The sequence below is a fragment of the Lampris incognitus genome, chromosome 9 (assembly GCF_029633865.1).
Source record: "Lampris incognitus isolate fLamInc1 chromosome 9, fLamInc1.hap2, whole genome shotgun sequence".
Taxonomy (NCBI): Eukaryota; Metazoa; Chordata; class Actinopteri; order Lampriformes; family Lampridae; genus Lampris; species Lampris incognitus.
Window position 1 is genome coordinate 2,281,320 of NC_079219.1, and position 20,951 is coordinate 2,302,270.

General features: G+C 43.9%; 1 protein-coding gene across 2 annotated transcripts in view; it reads left to right on the forward strand.

Annotated features, from left to right (window-relative positions):
• Positions 1 to 18,864, forward strand: part of LOC130117806 (upstream stimulatory factor 2) — a 32,225-nt gene extending 13,361 nt beyond the window's left edge. The window contains exons 7-10 of one of the 2 annotated variants that reach the window (XM_056286043.1): positions 12,220 to 12,278; positions 12,822 to 12,916; positions 13,004 to 13,132; positions 16,633 to 18,864. In XM_056286043.1, the coding sequence (XP_056142018.1) occupies positions 12,220 to 12,278; positions 12,822 to 12,916; positions 13,004 to 13,132; positions 16,633 to 16,722 (373 nt within the window). In that variant the 3' untranslated portion in view covers positions 16,723 to 18,864. The remainder of the gene's footprint in view (positions 1 to 12,219; positions 12,279 to 12,821; positions 12,917 to 13,003; positions 13,133 to 16,632) is intronic. The other variant, XM_056286044.1, reaches the window with a different exon arrangement.
• The last annotated feature ends 2,087 nt before the right edge of the window (positions 18,865 to 20,951 follow it).

Here is a 20,951-nt window from a genome sequence, read left to right on the forward strand (position 1 = left end):
ACATTGTTGATATGTGATTTAAAATCCAACTCGGTGTCAGTGATAACACCCAGGTTTTTTACTACAGTCTTATTTTGTACCGATCCGGTGTCCAGTACATCCATGCTCTTGATGTGCGAACCGCAGATGTCAGATTGCTTTTGCGCTGACCCCGATCCATTGTAGTTAGCTGTGCTCGTGGCAAAGTTATTTTTCCATTAGGACCTGGAAATTAGTAGGGCTGGACCCGAGTATTTGACTATCCAGATATTCGTTCATTGGGAAGGTATTCGGTTTTCAATTTTGGCATTCGGATATTCGTTTTTTTCCCTAAATGTAGGCTATCGATAAAGGTGAACTGCAAAAATACATTTTGTCGGCACATTCTTGTACTGTATTTATACTTTTTAATAGTACTGTTAAAATGTGGAAATATATGTTGTCTCAGCTTAGGCACGTGACATCCCTCTCACACACAGCAGTGACGTCACATTTCAGTTCGCCAAGAGCTCAGCTGTGCTGCTGTTATTAGAATTGCGCTACCTTGTTCTATTTATTACTGTTCGTTCATTTATTTTTCGTTCTTTACTGTGATGGTAATTGGTAAAAATAATGTATTTGACTGATTTGTGATTTCTTTGTCAGAAAAATTTCAGAGTATTATACTGTTAAGCCTACTGTTATGGCTATCTCATTAAAAGTATTAATATAACAGAACTGTAGGCGTTTAGTATCTCTGTCTGGCTCTTGTCAGTTTCAGTTTGTAAAATGTTATAGACTGAGGCTAATAGCAGACTGAAATCTTAAACTGGAGTTGGTCCCTCCATGCTGCTCCTAGTGTATAGGAAGGGGTAAAGCCAGAGGACAAAATTTGTATCAATATATGTGAGTACTGAGAAATGACAAAGAAATTATAAGTAAATATAAATCTTATGTGTCCGGGAAGCATAGTGGTCTATTCCATTGCCTACCAATACAGGGATCGCCGGTTGGAATCCCCGTGTTACCTCTGGCTTGGTCACAATTAATGCCTTTAATTCAATTGAAAGACACGTGTTGCAGCGCTATGCCATCCATGTCAGCTGAGAATGGAGAAAGGTCCATCTGACTCCTTCCTGAGTCATGTTTAATTTGAATTTATCACAGTTTGAAATATATGGTTAGGTGCCAAAGTTTGGCGAGCATACTCTGAAATAATCTCTTCAAAAGATGCATCAGAAATGTTGAGATAATCGAGGTGAATAAATAATCATGCTTGGTTAACAGTTTCTGTCTAATAATGACACATCACCGGTTGTTTATTGTGGATATCTTAGAATGAGAGACCCTGTCAAAACAATGGAGCTGTCTCTTGCTTTTAAGGAAACAGACTACCTTTTGAAGTTTTGATTTGTATAACCCATGTCCCCAGAAGACCAGAATGTTGTCCTCTGTAAAAGTGGAAGCAAGGTGGTGGCATTGAGAAGGGAGATGTTGCCTCGGCCCTGAAAGAAGCCTTTAACCTTTCTGCTTAAATGTCCTTGAGCAAGTCGGTGAGTCTGTGCAAAACGAGGAGTTGTCCTTCAAGAAATCGGTTCAGAGTTACGTACCAAAATAACCCCGGTGCTCTCCCTCAGTCATGTCATCATTGGTACAGGACACTGAAGAAAATGGGTAGCTTTCCTCTTGATTTCTCTGTAAAAATAAATCTCTGGACCCCTCAAATGAGGTGTGCTTCTATAAGCTACAGACAGGGAAGGACCTTGAGGTTTACTTATTCAAACATTTTTACAAATGCTGCAGGACAGAACCTGTTCTACAGCTGAAATCCATTTAAGATGCCTGGAGATATACAAGAGGGACTGCTGTTTTGACTTTGCTCACTATTTCAAAGACAGACATATCAGACACCAGCAGTTTAGTTCTGGGGGTAGGTCAGAAACTCCACACAGCTCTTATTATTTGGTGTGCAGGAGATGGAAAAGGCCACAGCAACAACTGTGCACACATTAAGTTTGTTTCATGTGTCATAATAGCGTGAAAAAAAGGGGGTGACTCATGCAATTAATAACTGAACTTTCAAGTTTCAACTTGGAAGACAAATAGTTGCGCTCAAATATTTGGTGCACTTTACATCTCTTTTTTCTTTCTTCCTTTTTTTTAATTTTATTTCCGATTTTCTCTCAATTTAGTGGCCAGTCGATCCCTATTTTAATTCAAACACCCACCCTCGTGCTGCATGCGTTTGCCAACTGCATCTCTCCGGCCGGCAGTCTCGAAGGAGACGCCTCCCCACTTTCGTGACAAGGCGACTCCAGGCCGAACCACTGCTTTTTCCGACACACACAGAGACGCATTCACGTGACGAACACAAGCCGACTCTGCCCCCCTCCCGAAGACAGCGTTGCCAATGATTGCTGCTTCATCGAGTCCGGCCATAGTCGGATCCGACGAGACCGGGACGCGAACCCCAGTCCCCAGTGGGCAACAGCATCGACACAAAGCCGATGCTTAGACCGCTACACCACCGCGGACTCGCCATCTTTTTTTTCTTTTAATAAGAAAAAGGAGTTTACAGTAGGGGTGGGACTCAGAGTAACTCACAATACAATACTATCATGATACATTGCCCACGATAACGATAGTGTCACGATGCAGCGATACTCGACGCATGACAAGACAGTCAGCTACGATACAACACCATATCTGTGTAACTGAAGAAGAAACGATAACCCCAAAAAGGCAAAAAGCAGGAATTGTGTTTTCACTGCATTGTGGTGTCAGTTTCATACAATTTGACAACTGAAATGAAACAATGTACAACAAAGTGCCTAGCTTAGTGCCTCTTTAATACACACACACACACACACACACTGACTGCAACTTGTCCGTGTCCACGTGTGCCATCATGCCTATGTAAATTCGCCATAAACCGGTAAAAGGCCTGACTGCCAGAAAGCAAAACAGTTCTGGGGTTAAAATGTTTAAAGAAAGGATGCAACTATTTCTCTCTAAAATATTTTCAATCTGTGTAAATTAACTTAATAGAAATAAATACATTAACGCAAAAAAATACAAATTTCTCTCTCAAAAAATAGTAAAAACATATTAAAAATACACACCTTTGCTCTTGTCTCTGCATACGACACTGGAATAGCTTTCTCAGTGAAATATTTTCAACTCGGTATGTCATATTTTGGTTCCAGTGTTTGAAGCGTTCGGCGAAAACTTTCATTTTCGACTACACTGTATGGGCGAAGGTCCTTTCAAATAAGCCCAGCGATAGACTTGTACTACTGGTGGCCCTCGGGGATATAAAAAGAAGCTTTGCTTCAACATGGTGTTTGTTGTAGGCTGACTTGCAGTTGTGGTCACGTTAGCCGTTTCCTCCACGACGAGTAGGGCTGGGTATCGAGCAAAAATGTTCAATACTTGTACCGATGCTGATACTTTGATTTCGATACCGGTTCCTGAACGATACTTTTTTCGATACCAATTTTATAAAATCCACGTAAAAAATTTAAGAAAATTACATTTCATATTACAGTACAAATCTTGGGTTTTATTTTTCACTTCAGTGCAAAACAGACAGTTGCAAGCAAGTGACAAGTCAGTGTCTAATGCTCACTGCTGCATACTAAGACCTTAACATCTTACAGAGGCTTCACTCAGCAGTTCTTTTTCAGAAAAATCAACATGTCTGCTTTCTCAGGTAACAGACAAGCCCGCTCCTGGTTGATGGCGTCCCCAGCAGTAGAAAATGTATGCTGTGAAGGTGTGGATCAGGGGTGGAAATTAACTTTTTTGTCCACCTGCCACTGTGGCTGGTGGATTCCAAAATCTACCAGCCACTCAATTTTTTTACCAGCCACTTTCTTGTTTTAACCGGCAGTGTGTAACTGCATGTGAAAAATAATAAAACAAGATCTACAATATTCAAGCAATAGGCTATTTTAGATATTTAAGCTCTTAAAATACTATTTTCAAAATCTAGTTTACTCTTCTATGGTTTTCAAAATTGTGTACACTACCTTTAAAACATTTAACATATTTGTCAAAAAATAACCAGTGTATCAGTGCCACCAAAATTCCCTTTATTATTACATAAACCAAGACTGTAACAAGTAGAAGGGATTGTGTCAGTATGGGTCTTAATTCAACACTTCATCTCACGTTAGTAAATGACCGTTTACTTGCTAACTACACGTAACGTTAGCTAGCTAATGACATTACAAGACAGCTATATTCTGACCTTAATTCAACACTTCATCTAACGTTAGTAAACGACGATTTACTTGCTAACTACACGTAACGTTAGCTAGCTAATGACATTACGAGACAGCTATATTCTGACCTTAATTCAACACTTCATCTCACGTTAGTGAATAGGTTTCTAAAAAATTACCATTTACTTGCATTGCCACACGTAACCTGTAAACGGCCTCCTTTTCTGGCGATGGCGTGGGCATTTCTAAACAGTAGGCTCATCTTCTCCAACTGGGACGTGTTCATGGCAGCGGTATCCTGCGGGGTCGATTCTCCCTGTACTATCTTTATTACATGGATGTGGCATTTGGATGATTCATGGTCTTTTATGGCTTCCAATTTTAGGTTTTTAGTCCCAATAATGAAACTGTTAGCTTTCTTGTTGGCATCCGAAGCGTGTTGACGACATACCCAACAGAACATTGTCTGGCTTGTCTCCTCGTAAACTAACCAATCACGGGACTCTCTGTCTCCGTTGTCAGTTATTCTCCACTTCTCATTAAAAAAAACGTTTTCGTTTCGTCTTTGCCTCTTTAACCCGTGTCTCCTCCTGGGATGTTTTCTCTGCAGACCTCTTCACCCCTGCGATGTAACGCCACGTTGTGTTTTCTGGCTCTCTCCTCGTCCTCCAAAGTGTCTGTGCGAATTAGCAGACTCGCAAGACAAGCGTCCCTATACTCTGCCTCTGATTGGCAACAAGTACTAGCCAATCAGAGGCAGAGTAGGGCGGGTCATAGGGGGGGAAATAAGGCAGATTCGCGATTCAGTACGTCACAAATTGCTACTTTTCCTTACCCGCCACCGTGGCTGGTAGGTTGAGCAAATTTACCCGCCAATACGCAAATCCACCCGCATTTGGCGTGTAGCGGGTGCTAATTTCCATCCCTGGTGTGGATGATACTTGTACACAGAGATACCTGGTTGCCAAGTCTGAAAGCATTAGCAGAGTGTCCTTTATGTTTCACCACCAGGTCACTGGACTCATGGAGTCCAGTTGTATTAATATTGCTTACTTACGACTACTACTACTTTCGGCTGCTCCCGTTAGGGGTCACCACAGCGGATCACCCGTTTCCATTTCTTCCTGTCTTCTGCGTCTTCCTCTGTCACACCAGCTACCTGCATGTCCTCGCTCACCACATCCATAAACCTCCTCTTTGGCCTTTCTCTTCCCTGGCAGCTCCATATTCAGCATCCTTCTCCCAGTATACCCAGCATCTCTCCTCCACACATGTCCAAACCATCTCAATCTTGCCTCTCTTGCTTTGTCTCCAAACTGTCCAACCTGAGCGGTCCCTCTAATATACTCTTTCCTAATCCTGTCCTCCTTCGTTACTCCTAGTGAAAATCTTATCATCCTCAACTCCTCCAGCTCCACCTCCTGTCTTTTCGTCAGTGCCACTGTCTCCAAACCATATAACATAGCTGGTCTCACTACCATCTTGTAAACCTTCCCTTTAACTCTTGCTGGTACCCTTCTGTCACAAATCACTCCTGACACTCTTCTCCACCCTGCCTTGCTTACTTACTATATAATTATACTATATAATATTGCTTACTTACTATACAAGTCAAAAAACATTATCTAGGCTAAAAGATTACCTGGGCTATAGGCCAACTACCTTTAAGTTACAGCACCCTTTACAGCATTCTTACCTCCATCATGGAGCCTCCACTGTAGAAAAAGGCAGCAAACCTTTAACAGAAAACTGTCCGTGGAAACAGACAGTTTTCCTTTTTCTGCCAGGATGAACGGATTGACACTCAATGGCATTGTCTTTCACACCAGGATGGACAAGGGCAGAGGCTGAAGAGAAAAAAGATAGCTGAGATTTTTAGCCAGCCGACCCAATGAATGATCACATTTTAACAAGCTAACTTATGTCAGTTACTGTCAGTCTTAATGCATTTCAGGTTTTGATTTAGCTAGCTATCTATAGCCATAAACTAAAGCGACACACAAACAATATCTAACGTTAGATGGGTCCCAGTATAAGTGACCGCGGCACACCTATTACAGTAACAGTAGCTTTACTATACAACCATGTACAAGTTGGTTGAATTTTTTGTTTGCTAAACATTGCCTGCTAAAATCCCAGACAATGTGCCATCCTCAGTAACCTCGGATGAGAGGGAAACCGGTGGCAGAGATTTTGAAGGAGGCTCTGTTGGACTTGTAGATGGCTGTGACCCGCTCTTGTTCCTGCAGTCAAACACAGAGCAACTTTCTGCTCTTAAATTTATTCCATGCGTGTTCAAGTGTTTCGTCAAATTCGGCCTGTTGCCGGTCTCGGCAACGACGACTTTTTGGCATGTATTGCACCGTACGCTGTCGGCATCCTGCCGGACAAAATTAAGCCACACTTTTGATTTCTTCAGCATTTTTACACTGTTGTGACGCACTTTGTAATCAGCAACAACACAGACACACGTGCGTGACGTGAGCCTCGTCTCTGGGCGCATGTCGTGTAACGTAACGTTAGACAGCCAGTCACCGACAGCGTTATTAGATCTTGATGATGAGATTAACTCCTTAGCTACCGAAACTTGGTACCAAAAGACAAGAAGTTTTTCGATACTCGGTAGTACCGAAGCAATTCAGTCGGTGCCATAAAAGTACCCAGCCCTAACGACGAGATCAGGATGATGACGAACAAGGTGGCTGTGCGAGTTCGTGGTGTTGCCTGTGTACTTAACTTTCACCAGACAGTTCTTGCATATGGCATAGTCTTTATCGATTTTGTTTGTCCTGTCAGTATTGTAAAAGCCGAAGTTGACCCAGACTTCTGACTTGAAAGATGACGGTGCCTCTATGATTTGCTTTGACCCGCTGTCCACCATTACCCCCCTGTGAGTTTCTTCTTCTTCATCACAAGTTTACCCTCATTCATTTGATAAGTGCCACCACCACGAGTCAGGAAGTAGTGACTCTGGAAAGTCAGATTGGTAGGGGAATCCGTTTAGAGTGCCTACATATTTTAATAAGAAATATTGATATTTGGTGCTAGTGTATCAATAACGTATCGCAAGAGGAAGTAATACACTATATTCCCATATCAATATTTTGCCCCACCCCTAGTTTACAGTGGGAAGAAGTAGTTTATGTCACTGTCCCAATATGTTTTGACTTGGGACAAGGTTATTATGGTTAACTAAAATTAAACTAAAACTAGGTGTGAAAAAACATTTTAGTTAACTAAATAAAAAGTAAAAACTAGACTTAAGAAAACTAACTGACTGAAACGGTATTGCATACTTGCAAGACTAATTAAAATAAAATAAAAATATACAGAAAATGACTTCAGTTTTGGTCTTTGTCAGTTTGGTTAAATTTGTCAACACAACAAGCATGAGGAGGCATTGGGTGAGACTTTATTATTTATTGAGACTTGGGTGTCTTCATGACTGAGTCCATCGCCTTCACAAAGCATTGTGTTTGTATTGTAATATTCTGAACTTCTTAAAGGGCAGTTCCGGTATTTTTAAACCTGGGCTCCAGTTTCTCATCACTTGGGCTCCAAATGACTAATGGGGACAACATTTTTTGGAGTTGGTCCAGTATTGAGCGAGAACGCTTCAGCTGGCAGCTGTGAAATGGGCTGCCATGTAATCCTTGGGGGCAATTGCACCTGTCAAAGAACATCCACTAAAAGTGCTTGTTTTTGCCACTAACAGGCTCAGATTATTATAAGTGTCTGACAACATTAGGGAAAGGTTCCCTACAGAGATGGACTTTTTTCATTACATTTCACTTCTTCGGTCTCAGTTGTAACATCCTTTTTACTGCTGCTACCATTTGTGTGTGGGGGTGTGGTTTCGGATGTTTACAAAAGACGAATCTTATTAGAACCGACCAATCATTTGAGGTAGCCTGAGACATAGAGGACCTGCTAGCAGATTATTTCCAAAGTCGTGGCTGAATATTTGGCTGATTTCAACGATGTGGATGAGGCAGTTGAATTTGATGGCCGCCTGTATTTATTTGAGCCAGACTATATGAATGAAGAGCTTTTAGAAACTGAAGCGAGGACAAGGAGAGAGAGAGAGTGAGAGGATTTTTAAATTTTTTTTAAAACAAGTCTTTATTTAACAAAAAAATTAAACAAAAAACAGACTTGAAATCTTTGTAAACATATAAACAATACTTGTCAAATTACAAACACTCAATATGCATCTTTTAACAATCCCAAAAAACAATCATTCAACAACAACTCAAAACATAAAAAACCGGTAAGACCCATTTTATCCGAGCTCTGCAGAAAAAAAACCCTCCAGCTCATCCTTGATGGTGGAACACAGCACCCCTTTATAACACCACACAGTTGTGAATGTGTCCATATTTTTCATTGCCTTGAATGAAATGAGAGAGAGGGAGGCAACAGGCGGAGGAGGGTGAACCCGCTTCTTTGGCAGGTAATAGCCATCTGCCGAAACCGGTGATCGGTCACTGGTTTCATTTGTGATCGGTGACTGCTGGTTTCATATGCATGCCTTTGCATTCATATGCAGTCGTCGTTTGCCGGTTTCATAAACTAATAGCTGTCGTTACACATCAGGATGCGATCCCAGAAAGGTGCATCGGTTCATTTGGACACAAAGTTTAGTGGGACAAATGTTTCATCACTCATCTAAGTGACTTCCTAGATGTTATGCAACTGTGCTGTTTATAAGGTTGGGGATAACCTTCAGTCAGCTGAGACTGACCAAGTTGATGAAACGTGTAAATGCAGGTGGCCATCGAATTCAATGCCTCATCCACATTGTGGACATCGGCTATATTCAGCCATGACTTTGGAAATGAGTTATTGCTCGTGGTTCCCCCCGTGTCTCAGGCTACCTCAGATGAATGGTCAGCTCTGATAAGACTCGAAGTGACTTCTTTTGTATAAAAAAAAACACGCCCCCACGTGCAAATAGCAGCAGCAGTAAAAGGGATGTTACAACAGAGACTAGAAGAAGAGAAATGTAAAGAAAATGGTCCATCTCTGTAGGGATCCTTTCCATAATGTTGTCAGACACTTACCCTAACATGAGCCTGTCAGTGGCAAAAACAAGCATTTTAAGTGGACGTTCTTTGACAGATGCAATTACCTCCAAGGATTACATGCAGCCCGTTTCACGGCTGCTGGCTGAAGCGTTCTCACTCAATACTGGGCCAGTTCCAAAAATGTTGTCCCTGTTGGTCATTTTTTTTAATTTTGAGACTATATTTTCCCCGTGGGGAAATTACGCTCTGCATGTAACCCATCCTAGCTGTGTAGCTAGGAGCAGTGGGCAGCCGCCATGCAGCACCCAGGAACCAACTCCAGTTGGTCTTGCCATGCCTTGGTCAGGGGCGCAGACAGGAGTACTAACCCTAACATGCATGTCTTTCTGACCCCAAATTAGACCCCAGATGATGGGAAAATAGGGCCCAGGTTTGGAAATACTAGAATTGCCCTTTAAATCTTGCCCCTGAAAAATACCCCCATATTATATATATATATATATATATATATATATATATACATAAACCCCAATTCCAATGAAGTTGGGACGTTGTGTAAAACGTGAATAAAAACAGAATGCAATGATTTGCAAATCCTTTACCACCTATATTCAATTGAATACACTACAAAGACTAGATATTTAATTTTCAAACTGATAAACCTTATTGTTTTTTGCAAATATTAGCTCATTTTGAATTTGATGCCTGTAACACGTTCCAAAGAAGCTGGGACAGGGGCAACAACAGACTGGGAAAATTGAGGAATGCACAAAAAACACCTGTCTGGAACATTCCACAGGTTAACTGGAAACGGGAGGGAGTGTCCTGACTGGGTATAACAGGAGCATCCCCGAAAGGCTCAGTTGTTCACAAGCAAGGATGGGGCGAGGTTCACCACTTTGTGAACAACTGTGTGAGCAAATAGTCCAACAGTTTAAGAACAACGTTTCTCAACGTACAACTGCAAGGAATTTAGGGATTTCATCATCTCCAGTCCATAATATCATCACAAGATTCAGAGAATCCAGAGAAATCTCTGCACGTAAGCGACAAGGCCGAAAACCAACGCTGAAAGCCCGTGACCTTCGACCCCTCAGGCGGCACTGCATTAAAAACCGACATCATTGTGTAAAGGATATTACCAGGTGGGCTCAGGAGCACTTGGGAAAACCATCGTCAGGTAACACAGTTGGTCGCTACATCTACAAGTGCAAGTTAAAACTCTACCATGCAAAGCCAAAGCCAGATATCAACACCACCCAGAAACACCGCCCGCCGGCTTCTCTGGCCCGAGCTCATCTGAGATGGACTTACGCCAAGTGGACAAGTGTGCTGTGGTCTGACGAGTCCACATTTCACATTGTTTTTGGAAATCATGGACGTGGTGTCCTCCGGGCTAAAGAGGAAAAGGACCATCCAGATTGTTCTCAGCCCAGAGTCCAAAAGCCAGCATCTGTGATGGTATGGGGGCGTGTTAGTGCCCATGGCATCATGGGTAACTTGCACATCTGTGAAGGCACCGTTAATGCTGAAAGGTACATACAGGTTTTGGAGCAACATGTGCTGCCATCCAAGCGACGTCTTTTTCAGGGACGTCCCTGCTTATTTCAGCAAGACAATGCCAAGCCACATTCTGCAGGTGTTACACCAGCGGGGCTTCGTAGTAAAAGAGTGCGGGTACTGGACTGGCCTGCCTGCAGTCCAGACCTGTCTCCCATTGAACATGTGTGGCGCATTATGAAGCGCAAAATACGACAACGGAGACCCCGGACTGTTGAGCAGCTGAAGTCGTACATCAAGCAAGAATGGGAAAGAATTCCACCTACAAAGCTTCAACAAGTAGTATCCTCAGTTCCCAAATGCTTATTGAGTGTTGTTAAAAGGAAAGGTGATGTAACACAGTGGTGAACATGCCCCTGTCCCAGCTTCTTTGGAATGTGTTGCAGGCATCAAATTCAATATGAGTGAATATTTGCAAAAAAACCCAATAAAGTTTAGCAGTTTGAAGTGTATTCAATTGAATATAGGTGGAAAAGGATTTGCACATTGTTGTATTCTGTTTTTATTTACGTTTTACACAACGTCCCAACTTCATTGGAATTAAGGTTTGTGTGTGTATGTATGTATGTATATATATATATATATATATATATATATATAACTAATACTGAAACTGATAAAAACTAAGTGTTTTTCAACAATAAAAACTACTATGAAACTAACAAACAAAACTGAATTGAAAACAAAAATAAAAATGAAATAAAAGTAAAACCTAATGAAAAATACAAAACTATAATAACTGACACGGAATTGCATTTCACATCCATTTGGGTGCAGTCATTATTAATTATATAATTTACAGTGAGAACAAAAGAAGGTTGAGTTGTAGACTCGTTACGTACGAGCATGCGGCTTTCCTGTGCATGCCTTGGTGGGCGGTTAGCTCAGGCTCCCGTCACGTTACAGGGACTTAATTAACAGAATACCCGAGGGAAAATACACAGACAAGAGACAGGTTGTGTTGTTAGCCGTGCACTCAAAACCCAGTAGACAGCATCTGGCTTTCTGTGGCACTGCGATTTCACATCATAATAAAATGGCAGGCTCCCTCCAGGCCACACCTGGGAAGAGGACAGACAGCTAGCCCAGAATAAGAAGTCTGGTGGTCCAGACGGTCCTCAGTATTCCAGTCAGAGCTTCCCCCTGCTCCGAGCCCTGGGGTGGTGTTACCACAGCATATGTTACCTCATCTGGATGTGAATCATCATGGCTGGCAGAAGCGCCACACAGCCTCAAAGCCTGTTGGAAGAGCAGCACACTGGTGGTGGAGGGGGCAGATAGTACACCAGGGGTCAATTTAAGGCATAACTGTGACTGACGTTTTTTTAATTGGCACAGTATGAGATTAAGATTGTGGGTCTGCGAAGTTTTTGTCTTGACTGTATGGTACAGAAAAATGGGGGATTATGCATTGTATGAAAACATGTCAAATTTGGTTTGTTCTGCAGGAAAATGGATGGACCTCGAACGCCCAGAGATGAAAGAAGGAGAGCGCAACATAATGAAGGTGGGCAAGGGGAGTCGATCATAGCTTTACATATCATCGGAGCAGCCCGATGGCATCTGGTCCCAAAAATATAGGGTTTGTTGAAGGAATATCACAAGGCTCTGGCATTTCTCTTCTCCTTTTCATTAAGAGGAGATCATAAAAAAAATTTTTTTGGCCGGTCACTAGACTGCTGTTGAGCTTTTTAACTCAGACTGATCATGTGCCATTCAATAGTTGTTTTTCATCTACAGAACAAATTGGAGAACCTTCAATTCATGCAGTTTAAGTAGGTGGCCCCAGTAGGGAGAAATCTTAGGGTGGGAGGGTATTATCTGGTCAGTATCTGGTTCCATTTTGTAGCTATAGCATTAAACAATTCAAATTGCTAGGAGTCATTCTTCAGTTCTAGCACCTACTAGGGCTTATCTGGAATGCTCCCGATGAGGAAAACAAGCACTCGGAACTAAAATTACTCCTAGCCTTCACAGCCACAAAAAACTACATGAAACACTGCCTCCTGTATTTCCAATGACCACTCTCTATTCTGTGTCACCCCAACAGTTGAGAGGCGGCGAAGAGACAAGATCAACAACTGGATTGTCACCCTTTCCAAGATCATCCCCGATTGCAATATGGACAGCACCAAAACAGGGGCAGTAAGGCAGCCTTGACTATTTTTATGCTCACCTCATGGGGCTACTTGTGATGCCAAATTTAATGTAACCACATCTCTGGCTTTCTAGAGCAAAGGTGGCATCCTGTCCAAAGCTTGTGACTATATCCGTGAGTTGAGGCAGAGCAACCAGCGGTTGCAGGAGAGTCTGAAGGAGGTAGAGAGGATACAGGTTGACAACGAGCTGTGCAGACAACAGGTACCCAATTTAGAACCCAAGTACCTACTCGTACTGATGTGCATAGCAAGAAAAAAACCTTTAAGTCATTTGTGAAGTCCAGCCAGGGTTTCATAAGTTTAGCATTGTTTGTTGGGTGTATGTTTGATTAGAAGTGTTCACAGAGGCTTATATTTCCATTGAGAAGCCACTCCCCTTGAAGAGTGAGGATGTAAGTGAGGACACTTGTGCAGAAGGTGTCTTACTTGTGGCACCATCTGAATGTGTCGCCACCACTCCTGGTGATGCTCCTCCAGCTTGTGAGCAGGTTGGTGCAGGAAACTGCCAGGCCATCATCAGTGCAGTAACATCTATGCAGGGAGAAATGTACAGATCTGTACATTGGTGAGACCAAGCAGCCCCTCTACAGGCACATGACGCAACATAGAAGAGAAAACTCTTCAGGCCAAAACTGCAGCAGTCTATACCCACCTACAGGATAAAGAGACTCAGCTTGTGACTCAGAAATGTCCATATTTCTTGAGCGAGAAGATGGATGGCTCCCAGTGGCGATAGCTGTCTGCTACATATAATGCTGCCATTACATCTCCAATGCAGCGGTTTGCTGTGCCAACCTGTTCACAAATGGGCGCCACGTTTGGATGGTGCCAAAATTAAGGAAGAAAGGAACCTTCTGCACAAATGTCTTCAGTTACATCCTCACTCATCAAGGGACGTGGGTTCTCCGCCGGCATGAAAGCTGGGGTCTTCCACCTGAAATCAGAACTGACAAAACCAATTGAAAGTGCAGTGAAATGTTTTCAAACCTATGTTAGCAGTCCAGTTGGGTGTATTATTTCTTTGTTTGAAATCCTAGTACTTGGATGTAAAGGTGAATTTACACAGAAAAGACTGGCGGCCTGTCCAAGGTGTCTCCCCGCCTGCCGCCCTATGACTGCTGGGATAGGCTCCCGCGACCCAAATTCGGATAAGCGGCTTAGATAATGGATGGATGACAGTAGTACTATGTTTACTCTTGTATATTTTATTAATTTCATATATTAGTTTGGTAGCATAACATTATCCCACACCCGAATACTTGTTTTCATCCCTTTGCTTTGTCTCGTTTTCGAAGCAGTTATTCAGCTCCTACCTTTTTTAGTAAGTTGATGCTCAAAAATACTCTGTTTACTTGACGTAGTTAAATCCCTCTGTTTGTTTGCTGTAGCGGTGAACAAAGTGAGATATTCCTATGAAGCTGTGCTAAACAGCATATCAGCTCTGAAGATTGTAATTACATTGATCAGTTTAGTTTGCTCCTGACTGCACCACATTGCTTTCCTGTTGGAGAAGGCCATCCATCCAGCTCCAGAATTTATTTGCAAAGAGAATAAGACAGTTTTGGCTCACAATGAGAAGTGCTACCCGAAATCAGCGCCGATAGTGACGTGGAGACGTGCGGGGGCTGCGTGGGCACTAACTGCATGCAGTCCATCCATCCATTATCTGAAACGCTTATTCTGCTCTCAGGGTGGCGAGGATGCTGGAGCCTGTCCCAGCAGTCATTGGGTGGCGGGCAGGGAGACACTCTGGACAGGCCGCCGGGCCATCACAGGGCCCACACACACACACACACACACACACACACACACACACACACACACACACACACACACACACCAAGGGACAATTTAGTATGGCCGATTCACCTGACCTACATGTCTTTGGACTGTGGAAGGAAACCAGAGCATCCGGAGGAAACCCACACAGACACGGGGAGAACATGCAAACTCCACACAGAGGACGACCCAGGACGACCCCCAAGGTTGCCGACAATGGCATGCTAATGCATTCCAAATTATTGTGAACCCCCGCTGCTTAAAGGCTTGCCACATGTGGAGGGTTGATAAAAATGCTCTTATTATCAATACTAATAAGACAGAGGAAATTATTTAAGGCCTTCCTCTTGTCAGCTGCCTCCAGTGGGTGCTACACATGGGTGGTGTTTGAAGTGAGTTTCCCCCCCTTCGCTGTAAAGCACTTTGTGTGTCTAGATAAAGCACTATATAAATAATCCAAGGCGCGGCACTGTGGTTAGTGTGGTCGCCTCACAGCAAGAAGGTCCTGGGTTTGAGCCCTGGGGTAGTCCAACCTTGGGGGTCGTCCTCTGTGTGGAGTTTGCATGTTCTCCCCATGTGTGCGTGGGTTTCCTCCGGGGGCTCCGGTTTCCTCCTACAGTCCAAAGACATGTAGGCCAGGTGAATTGGCCGTGCTAAAATGTCCCTAGGTGTGAATATATATATGTGTGTGTGTGTGTGTGGGTCCTGTGATGGCCTGGTGGCCTGTCCGCGGTGTCTCCCCACCTGCCACCCAATGACTGCTGGAATAGGCTCCAGCATCCCCGTGACCCTGAGTAAGGATAAGTGGTTTGGATAATGAATGAATGAATAATCCATCCAGTGACAGTTCACAATGTAGAAATTAAACAAGTGTCTTCATACAAATAACTGGGTGTTGGGATAGATGCCACCCTATCATGGACTTCTCACAGAATTTATTTGTAAGAAGATACAGAAGCACCTTAACTTTCTTTGTAGACTCAGATCTTTTGGAGCCAGGAGCAGATTATTTTTCTGTTTTTTAAATCAGGTATTCAGTGTCGTGCTGTACTGCAACACGGCCTGGCTCAGCAGCCAATCTGTGAAACTTAAAACTAAACTATTTAATCAAATCAAAATTTGTGAGAAGATTATTGGCCAACCTGGGGCACACTCCTTTCAAGCAACTCACAAGAGCCTGCTCAGACTTGTTAACAGTACCTCGTCTGACTCCCCGCATGTTTTAAACGAAGAACACCAACTTCTGCCTTCTAACAGGACATTTAGTCTCTCAACTGAAATGCAGCAGGCTGAAGAATTCTTGTATATATCAGCCAGTCCTGTTGCTAAACCAAAACCAGTGTGCTGCTAACTGAGATCTGAATCCAGAGGAAATAATGTTATGTGTATAAAAAGTCTGTGATAAGTGTCGTATGCGTAACCGTATGTTTAATCTGTGTGTAAATCTCTTGAACGGAACTGCCTTACAATGCAAAATGAATTTCAGTGTAAACTGACAACAAAGTTGTATCGTATGTCTCTGTTCTCCTTTGAGCCCACGCCCACGAGACATGCCGCAATATCTTCCAGTTCTGATGCTCAAAGCTCATATCCTCTCCTAAGCCTGACACTGAGGTGGCAGCGACCGTGGTCTTCCTTCCTGGGAAATGTGGCGGAGGCGCCACACCTTGAGATACGATCACCCGGGGGCAGGGAAATGTTTTCAAAATGGGCTGCACTCAGTACTTTGTAGTCCCTGAGTAACCCCGTTGTAGTTCATCTGTAGGAAGGGGTAGTCTGTACATTGTAGGCATCAGGAGCTCCCAGTTGTCAGAGGCAGAGAAGTTTTGTCTGTACACCTGGATCTACTGTATCTCTGAGGGGAATAATGATGTTGGTCATTTTATGATTTTTCTCCTTTTTTCTTTTTCTTTTGTACCTCAGATTGAGGAGCTGAAGAATGAGAATGCCTTGCTCCGAACACAACTCCAGCAGCATGGCATTGAGATGGTTGGAGAGACGCCGCCACAATGAAAGTGATGAGAAAACGAGGAGGAGGGAGGAGCACACCAACGTTCTGACACATCATTGACTCTGTGGAAAAGATGTATGGGGCAGATACAAAAAAAAAAAAAAAATGGTGAGAGATTCGACGCGTATTTAGAATCGCTTTGGTGTTCTGCTCGGACGTGTTCTTCCTGGGGCCCGCAGGCTGTGTTCAGGAAACTCTCAGCAGCTATTTTCCGCTGCAGTTGACTGTTTAAATCCCATTGCGATAACCACCCGTTAGAATCGTACTCAAGGAAAACAAGACCACTCAGCACCACCAGCAGAGTTCTTTACAAGCACAAGGAAATAAAACAAGCCTCTGCTGAACTCTTCCTCAGTTCCGTGTTGATGTAGCTGCACCCATGGACGATGAGGCTGACTGGTCATTGTCTGACACCCCCCCCCCCCCCCCGATCTTTCAGTTAGTTCATGCTTTTACTCTGCTGTGTGTGCGTGTGTGCATTTTTGAGTTGTGTAACAATTTAATTGATTTGAACTTTTGTTTTAATTTATTAGTCCACTTGATGAAGGCTTGATGGAGACCAGTTACAGTTCAGGTTCTGTATCCTAGAGAAATGGATTTAGCTGCAAATTGAAAACCGCAGATGGTGCAAACCGCTGAGATTCTTCTCAGTGGGAAGTGGCGTCTTTGGTTTAATCCAGGTGACACAAACTGCTCCTGTATTCCACGCCTGTGGGAGTAAGCTGTATGTTAAGACACTGCTGCAGCTCATGGTCTGGCCTCCCATGTATCAGCACACGTGTTGCCAGAGTTTTGAGACGTCAGCAGTTCTCGGTAGTAGAGGAATAGTAAGAACTTGTTAATTCTATACCGACGTTTTGTCCCAACAGTCGGCGTGAAGTGTACACAATCGTAAAGCTTGTTTAGAGATGCTGTAGTCTGCCTGGATTGTGCATCGTGTGATTGACCAGAGAAATGACACAGATGTTGATGAAACCGCATTTAAGAGATCCAGCTGTTTTAAAATGTCTGTGGCAGAATGACGTGTCCAGAGGCAGGACGTACACCAGGGGGATGAAACCTATTGCTCTGGCTTGCAACCTTGCTTGGAAAAGCTCAGACTCAAATACTCAACTTTCAGGTTTTTCCAAACTTTTTTTACCCACGGTCTTTTGTCCATGTGTGGTTTGCCAGTGTTTCAGTATGTGTAAGAATAACGCCCACGTGTCTCAGTTTTGAGCTGTTTGCTCTATTTTTGCAAGACTTCAGATGGAGCTTAACTCGCGGGGGGAGCACCCTGGAGAGCAGTGCTGAAAGACTCTGCTCACCACAGAGGACAAGAATAGAGGATTTCTGTGTCGCGAGCAGAACTCGCTCTCCGTGGTTTACAAAGGAAAACAACAATCATGGCAGAATGGGGTAAACTTGGAAAAATTCTCCCATATTTCTCCACCCACTCGGGCAAACAATATCTACGCTGTAATTGTTGTACAAACCCGAACAGCAAATATTAACAATGTTGGTGATGTGTATGAATATACATGATGTGTTCTTGTTCTTCTGCTCGGGGCAGTGTGTGGAAGCTTGGAAGAGAGATATCAGGCGTTGCAGTCAGTGCGGCAGCCTTGTGTTTTCCCCATGTCGACAGCTCAGGATCCAGCAAAGCAAACCCAATGTTCACACCCATGGCAGAGTCGTGCAGACTGCCAGCATTTTAACATGTAAAGGCTGCAGGTTACTGCTGCGAGGTTCTGCCCTGCTTTTACTGTCCAACACCGTCATGTCTGGGCTGTCAGAAGAACCAAGCTGGAACCAAGTGGTAGATATGTTGCTGTAGAACCTTGTTCATCTTTACTGAGAGGTGAAGAGTGTACTGTGTGTCTGTGTGTGTGTGAGAGAGAGAGAGAGAGAGAGAGAGAGAGAGAGAGAGAGAGAGAGAGAGAGAGAGAGAGAGAGAGAGAGAGAGAGAGAGAGCAGCGCTTTGGAAGATTGTGTTCATGAGCGAAAGGTCATTTCACAACTTTCCACTTCTACTTGTTTCTTTTTCATTTTTGAAACTGCAAAACAAAGAAAGACTTAAAGCTTCCTTGTCCTCTGTAGCGGCCTCGCAGTTCTCAGGTTAGATTATAAAACTTCTTTTCTAAATAAAATGTGGAAAAACAAAACTTCACCGACTATAACTTGAACGTTTTGTGGCTCTTTGTCTTCTCCTGTATCTCGGCTGTCTGAAGGAGCCATTCCTTACAGTTGGTCCTATTAATTCTTGGCATTATTATGGTGGCAGTGGTGCTTGGTGAGGGCCCACTTGTTTTTAAATCTGTGCCGTATCGCCGAAGAAAAATACTTCTGAGACAACGGCCTCTGGAAGAAACCTGTGATATGAACAACTGGTAATGAATTCAAGCTGCATCGCTGCTGTCAGCAAAGCCCGATCGAAATGCCACACCACACGGTGAAAAGCATCAAATCAACTTGTAGAAAGTTGTCTCCACCCATCCATCCATCCATCCATTATCCGAACCGCTTATCCTGCTCTCAGGGTCGCGGGGATGCTGGAGCCTCTCCCAGCAGTCGTTGGGCAGCAGGCGGGGAGACACTGGACAGGCCGCCGGGCGCCAGCTGGGTTTCCGTTACTGGGTTTCCTGTCTCTTCAATACGAAATGTACCAGGCTGCATTTTGTAGTTCCCCTCCCTGTCAGCATGGGTCTCTCACAGTGCGACTCACTGAAGCACTCATCCCTCAAAAGCCTCTTTTTCTGGGTGTTGTACTCGTCATTATCCAAGTCCATCAGACACAGCTCACAGCATGTGATGTGCTTCTCTCTGGCCCTCGTCGACCTGAGAGATCAAACTCCATCGGTGACCTCTGTGGGTGACCTGTAGGACTGAATGACTGTACTGCTTCAGGGGGGACAGAGTCGCTTCACGTTAAATCTGCTATTCCCCACCCACTCATCATGGGAGTCATCCGAGAGTGTGGGGGGGGGGGAGGTGCACCTGAGAGAAGGTGAGTTTGAGGAGGTTCATACACATTTCTTGGAGGCCTTTAAAAACTATGACGAGTCTGGGAGCCCAAGGAGAACCACATACTTGAAGTACCTGGTCCTAGCCAACATGCTGATGAAGTCAGGAACCAATCAAAGGAATGTGTGTCTGTCCAGCTGTCTGTCTCCATGAGTTTTAAATGCTGCCGTTGTCCCCATTTTCAAACTGGTAAAACCGAAATGAGTTAATGAGTAGACGATACAGACACCTACTTTGGTTGACAAAGTAGGCAGAATGTCCATCTGATAACTGAACGAGAAAGAGTTTGATGCCTCTTGTGTAGTAAAATGTCCCTTTCCTGTTCTCACTAACAATGGGGCGATGGTTAATGACTGATTTTTCTAAGCTATGCACCATAATGCCATACACACACACACACACACTTGCACATGTTCTCGGTATCGGCCAATAATTGCTTAAAAATGTATCATCGTATTGGGACAGATATCAACATTACGCCCGATACGTCACTGATGCGACTATGCATTATGCATAAGGACGGATTGGTGGAAATACAGGTGGTGGTGGCACAACCTACAAAACAAATGTCTGCAATGAGTGCTTATTCTGTTTCAGTGGGGCAATCACTAACCTGCTTTAAATGGATGAAGTTAATGTCTCACTTAGTATGACTGAAGGGAGCAAATTCCCCCCTTTTGGTATTTACAACAACTAGTGTGTCTGTGTCTGGGCTCAGCCTTAGACATAGGGTGAGAGGAGCTCGGACATCCGGAGGGAGCTCGGAGTAGAGCCACTGCTGCTCCTCCGTGTTGAAAGGAGCCAGTTGAGGTGGTTCAGGCATCTGATCAGGATGCCTCCTGGCTGCCTTCCTTTGGAGGTTTACCAGGCACGGCCAACTGGGAGGAGACCCCGGGGTAGACCCAGAACTCGCTGGAGGGACTACATGTCCAATCTGGCCCGGGAACGTCTTGGGCTCCCCCAGGAGGAGCTGGAGGGCGTTGCTGGGGAGAGGGAGGTCTGGAGTGCCCTACTCAGCTTGCTGCCACCGCGACCCGACCCCGGAGAAGTGGCTGAAGATGAATGAATGAATGAACAACAAATAGCTTTTACTTGAGGCAGCCGTGTAATAGCCAGGGCTGCACATAACTATTTTGGTCTGGTTCTCGAGGGAGCACCTGGAGATGTTGCTTGGTACTCGGTCTTTACACGGCACGGTTATCATCACTGCCCTCCTGACTGCTCTCCT